The sequence below is a fragment of the Canis lupus genome, chromosome 32, assembly GCF_003254725.2.
Source record: "Canis lupus dingo isolate Sandy chromosome 32, ASM325472v2, whole genome shotgun sequence".
Lineage (NCBI taxonomy): Eukaryota > Metazoa > Chordata > Mammalia > Carnivora > Canidae > Canis > Canis lupus.
Genome location: NC_064274.1, coordinates 11,821,844 through 11,827,602, shown reverse-complemented (window position 1 = coordinate 11,827,602; position 5,759 = coordinate 11,821,844). Strand labels below are relative to the sequence as shown.

Genomic DNA, 5,759 nt, shown 5'->3' with positions numbered 1-5,759 from the left:
GCAAACTGGCACTAATTTATTTATGACTGGTTAGAAAACTCAGGTGATAGAGATCGGTCAGCCAGGCAAGCCAAACTGAGGCTCATGAACCTGGTCTCAAGCATAGGCACCTGCCTCTACCCCACAAAGGCTAAGACCCTAAATCTGCCCAGCCTGGCCTGGGTCCACTCAGTGCTGGCAGAAATCAAGCTCTGCTCTCCATAGCTCACTGAAACACAGTTGAAGTATATTTTTCTTATAGTCCACTCCTTCTGTAGGACCTAAAGTATCAACTAACTACAACTGAAAAATTAATTCCTGCTACTGCCCTAGTAGGAAACGAGGTGAAAGTAAACATAGGAACTTTATAATAGTCCCTCTTGAGGCTCCATCGCTGAAAATTGTCTGATGCTGACGTCTTCTGAGCATTAGTGAACAAAGAGCATCAAATAATGTAGTGGAGTTTTTTTTAAAGAAAAAGAGTAAACTATAGAAGTTTCTCAATTTATTTTTACATTCCGAGTGGAAGAGAAACCTGCAAATATCTTGTCATCTGTATCTGCGTATCCCTCACTCCCACCCCTGTCTCCCAAGAGCTCAAGGTGTAAAATGGTAAAGTCCAATGAAACAAAAAAGGCTCAAGTCCATATTCAGCAAAACAAAGGGAAAAAAACTGATGACTAACAAAGAATCTTCTAGCACAATGTACTGGAAAGAACAGAGGACGTAAAAATAACAATAGAGAACATTAATTGAGCATTAACTCAATTGTTAATTGTCCGGATCACTCTTCTAAATATTCTTTGCCTGCAAGATCCTATTTGAATGCCCACAAGGAGATTTCATGAGGTAGGTGCCATTATCTTATCATACAATAAAGAAACTGAGTGGGGGGGATCCCTGGGTGGCGCAGCGGTTTAGCGCCTGCCTTTGGCCCAGGGCGCGATCCTGGAGACCCGGGATCGAATCCCACATCGGGCTCCCGGTGCATGGAGCCTGCTTCTCCCTCTGCCTGTGTCTCTGCCTCTCTCTCTCCCTCTCTCTCTCTCTCTCGCTGATGACTATCATAAATAAATAAATTAATTTAAAAAAATTAAAAAAAAATAAAAAGAAACTGGGTAAGTCGTTGGCTGGACTTACACAGCTAGTAAAGCACGGACCAGAAACCGAGCTGCCAGGCCCCAGAGCCCAACCTTCTTTCATGGTAAGAAAGAGATCAAGCCTGAGACCACTTCCCTAGAGCACCAGAGGCAAACCTGGCGCGGAAAATCCACTGAGCGGATTTGCCATCCAACTAAGGTACATCCACCCGCTTGGTTGCACAGTTGCTCAGACTCCTTGCTGTCACCAGCTCATTTATAAACTGGCTGCGCTTTATGATGCAGTTGAAGTCACAGTAGAAGCTGGACTTCTGGGAGGTTAAGAGGCCTATGCTATTCTTTTCAGGTTCTAAAGTTTCTTTGTGTGTGTGTGTGTGTGTGTGTGTGTTTTAAGATTTTATGTATTTATTCATGAGAGACACACAGAGAGAGAGAGAGGCCGAGACACGGGCAGAGGGAGAAGCAGGCGCCCCGCGCGGAGCCTGATGCGGGACTCGATCCCAGGACCCGGGGTCAGGCCTGAGCTAGACTCTACCCCCTGACCTTGGGATCACGACCTCAGCCGAAGGCAGACGCTCATCCACTGAGCCACCCAGGGGCCCCTCAAGTTTTCATTTAATAAGAAAAGGGCGGGGAGGGGGGGAAGGTTACAGGTGCTATGGTAATTTACATAAAACAAATCCATGCTTTTAAGATACCCAATACGTGTTCGAAACCTCATTCTGGAGATGACCACGTAGGTGCAAGCTTAACCCTGTGGGACTCAGATCCGGCCACCGGCTTCCTGGCTCCCCTGCGATGAGCCCTGGTGAAAACCCAAAATGCCCCCAATTCAAGCACTGGCTTTGTCAGTCATCGGTTAACGCGGCGAACAGCCACTGGAGCCCCGCGTCTACGGGCCCCGCCGTAACTACCGAGCGGTGGGCGGGAAGAAGCAGTCGCGTCAGGAGCGCCCCCGGAACCCAAGGGCTGCCTCCTGCCCGCCCGCCCGGGGACCGCATTCCCGCAGCACCGGGGGCGGGGCCTGGCGGGCGGCGGGGCCGGCTGCGCGGGGAGCGGCTGAAGCGGCCGGGCGCTGGCAGGGCGGCGGGTGCGGGCTGCCAGGCCATGCTGAGCGGAGCGTGCGGCCGGCTCGCCTCAGCACTGCGGGGGCCGCGCGGGCCGTCGTTCGCGGTCGCCCGCAGGCGCCTTCACGCGTCGGGGTCGCGGCGGCCCTCAGACAAGAGCGAGAGGACGGGAGGCCCGCCCCGCGCCTTCGACCCGGCGCTGCTCGAGTTCCTGGTGTGCCCGCTCTCCAAGAAGCCGCTCAGGTGAGATTCCCGGCGGCCGGCCTCGGTTCGCGCGGCCGCTCACGGCCCTGGGGAGCCCTTCGGCTCGGGCCGGGGTTGCCCGCAGCCATTTTGTGGCCCCGGGCCCGGCGGCTACCAGGCTCCGCCCACTGCGGCGGGAAGGGCGGGGGAGGGGGGAGGCGGGCGCGAGCCGATCCCGGGCCGCTCGGATCGCACCGCCGAGGCGCGGCTGGAAGCCTTGGAAGGTTCCGCGCTGGCCGCGCGGTCGCCTCGCCGGGGGAACTTTTTTTTTTTTTTTTTTTTTTAAATGCCGATTCGGGTGCGCCGGCGCCGACCGACCCAGTCAGCCGGGCTGGGGGCCGGACTAGCGCGAGGCGTTTTCTTAAAAGGACCTAAGTGGTTCTCGCGCGCCGCCAGGTTTAGGAACTGTTGGGAGTCGGGACTGGTCCGTGGGTGTGAGGTTTTTAAGCCAAGATGGTGAAAAATGACTAAAAATTCTTATGGAAATCTACAGCTGATGCGTGACGGCCTTAAACACTTTTAAGCTGCGTGCGCTGCTGCGCCTTTGGCTCTTAGTTCTGGACGGGCTGGGTTTTGCAGAGTCGTAGGGTCTGTCTCCCTGGAGTCCTTAGGGAAAACAGCTCAGGGAGGGGAAAATAGAAGAAGACGGAATCAGAGAGGGAGACCAACTCTAGGAGACCGACGGAGGGTTGCTGGGGGTGGGGGGATGGGTGACCGGTGACGGGCATTAAGGAGGGCACTTGATGTCATGGGCACTGGGTGTTAGGTTCCACTGATGAAGCACTAAACTCTATCTCTGAACTAATTATACACTGTATGTTAATCAAATGAGGAAAGATTTTATTTATTCATGAGACACACACAGAGAGAGAGGCAGAGACACAGGCAGAGGGAGAAGCAGGCTCCATGCCGGGAGCCCGACGTGGGACTCGATCCCGGGTCTCCAGGATCACGCCCTGGGCCGAAGGCGGCGCTAAACCGCTGCGCCACCGGGGCTGCCCGAGTTTAAATTTTTTTTTTTTTAAAAGAACTCTGCACCCCCAGGCTACTAAAACTGAACATTGACAACACTAGTTTTGCACCAGACTGTTATCAGTGGTTATTTTGGGTGGTGGATTGCTAGTCATTTTTTTTTTTCAATCTTTCTACGTTTCTCTTAACGAGATGTTTTCCCATAATGAAGACACTCAATTTTCTTATACCTTGAAATGACCATTTGATCTACCGTTTAGTTAGTTGTGTAACTAGCTGCAGATGCACTGTTTTCAGTTTCCTCGTTTCTGCTCTCTCCTCCTCAAACTTTTATTTTGTATATCTTGATTTTCAGTGGTTTCCTTCCAGTGGTTCAATTAGGTTGCTGTGTTAAGCGTGCATTCTAAAATAGTGGGGAATTTTAATTTTCCTCTAGTGGTTGTTTCAGTAGTAAATTAACTGGGATGGTTTTGGGGTTGACCAGAGTTAGGAAGGAATATTTTGATGAAAAGGGAAGATCTTCTAACTGGATTTTAAAAATACATATTAAGGTGTAGCTCGAGAATAAAATGAAAAAATACAAGAGAAACTGACCAAAATGCAAACAATTAGAGATTCATTTTCTAAGAGAAATGTTTCAGTTGGCTAATACTGTTTTTAGAATTAGAAGCAGTTTTTTATTTTTTTAAAGATCTTATTTATTCATGAGAGACATACAGAGAGCCAGAGACACAGGCAGAGGTTGAGAAGCAGGCTCCATGCAGGGAGCCCGATGTGGGACTGGATCCCGGGACCCCAGAATCATGCCCTGGGCTGAAGACGGCACCAAACTGCTGAGCCACCCAGGCAACCCTAGAAGCAGTTTAATTCTACTTTTTTGGAATTTAACTCTCTGTCAAGAATTGGATAAATGGTGGTGTTTATTGAAGACCACGCACTTCTAAGCATTTTATTTTCCACAATTCATTTTGTTTTTCTTTTCCCCCCTCAGATATGAAGCATCGACAAATGAATTGATTAATGAAGAGTTGGGAATAGCCTATCCAATTATTGATGGGATTCCTAATATGATACCACAGGCAGCTAGGATGACACATCAGAATAAGAAGCAAGAAGAAACGGAGCAGCACTAGATCACAATTAAAAGCAACGCCTACAACTGCATTTTCTTAATACTACTTAATTTTTTAAAAGTCAGAGTGGCAGGTAATAAGCGGGGGAGAAGAATGTTTCTGTCTCTTCCTACGTTGACTGTCCTTATTCCATTGGTCTCTTTAGCAGGACTGTTCTACTCAGCTTCTGTGGAGGAAAACTTTCCACAGGGCTGCACTAGCACAACCAGCCTGTGCTTTTACAGTCTCCTCCTGCCAGTTACCATACCAGTTTATGTGTTCTTCCACCTTTGGACCTGGATGGGTATTAAACTCTTCAGGCATAATTAATACAACCAGAGCCAAGATGATACACATATTAATGATATGTCATGTCTGTCTCTGAAAGCTCAGTGACATGGAAATACTGGAAACCCACTTAATTTGCAGGAAAGGTGCTTTGCCTTGCTTCTCTCAGAGGTTTTGGACTATGGGAGGCTTAAGCTGCAGAAATTTCTTTTGTACTTTTGTTCTGCCCTTATTTTTTGAAAATTCTAACATATGACTGCTGTATCAGAAGAAACATTTCAGGAAAGTTTCCTATTGGAAATTAACAGTCCTGACCATCAGCTGATGACTTTATTACCCCATTCATCTAAAGTTAATAATTAAAAATTTTTATGTTTATTTTAGATTCAAAGTATCTGGTACTGATATGTTAAGGATGACTGAAATAACTCCAAAGGAGTTATGCTGGAGTAGTTGTAGAGAAATACATTTGAGCTAGTGTACTAGAAAACTACAATACAGTGGAAATTTCATGTACTTGCAAACATTGACTTTGTAAAATTACCTTCATTTCTTTGGCATCAAAGGCTTACATTAATAATAAAATGACAGCTTTCCATTTAAAAAAAAGTGTGCAGTTTTTTTGTTTGATCACAAGAGTGTGGTTTCAAAAGAGGGCAGATGTAAAAATATTGTAAACTTTTAAATGTAGGCATTGTGTAGATAGGCACTCAAAACCCCACATAGAATACTATCCCAGGAAAATATGTATCTTTGGGGATAGAGGTAGGGTTGGAAGACTTGTAAAGAGCTTTTGTGTCCTAGTGAGCTTAAGGCTATGTTTTGAATCCCATCTCAGTTTATTTTCCTATTTAGCACTGCATTGGTTGAGTATATTCTGTAGTACAAATCATGTTTTTAAAAATCATCCTATGGTACTCAACACCATAAAAACGGGACGTGACAGATTTTTCCAAAGAAGACATACAGATAGCCAACACACATGAAAAGATGTTCAA

At 47.3% G+C, this 5,759-nt stretch overlaps 2 protein-coding genes across 2 annotated transcripts; both read left to right on the top strand.

The window, feature by feature from the left end:
- The first annotated feature begins 2,102 nt into the window (after window positions 1-2,102).
- PYURF (PIGY upstream open reading frame) lies at window positions 2,103-5,370 on the top strand. Its single transcript, XM_025425095.3, has 2 exons — window positions 2,103-2,389; window positions 4,353-5,370. The coding sequence occupies exons 1-2, from the start codon at window positions 2,187-2,189 to the stop codon at window positions 4,492-4,494; spliced, it is 345 nt and encodes a 114-aa protein (XP_025280880.1). The 5' UTR covers window positions 2,103-2,186; the 3' UTR covers window positions 4,495-5,370.
- PIGY (phosphatidylinositol glycan anchor biosynthesis class Y) lies at window positions 4,588-5,370 on the top strand. Its single transcript, XM_025425105.3, has one exon. The coding sequence runs from the start codon at window positions 4,588-4,590 to the stop codon at window positions 4,801-4,803; it is 216 nt and encodes a 71-aa protein (XP_025280890.1). The 3' UTR covers window positions 4,804-5,370.
- Window positions 5,371-5,759: the final 389 nt, after the last annotated feature.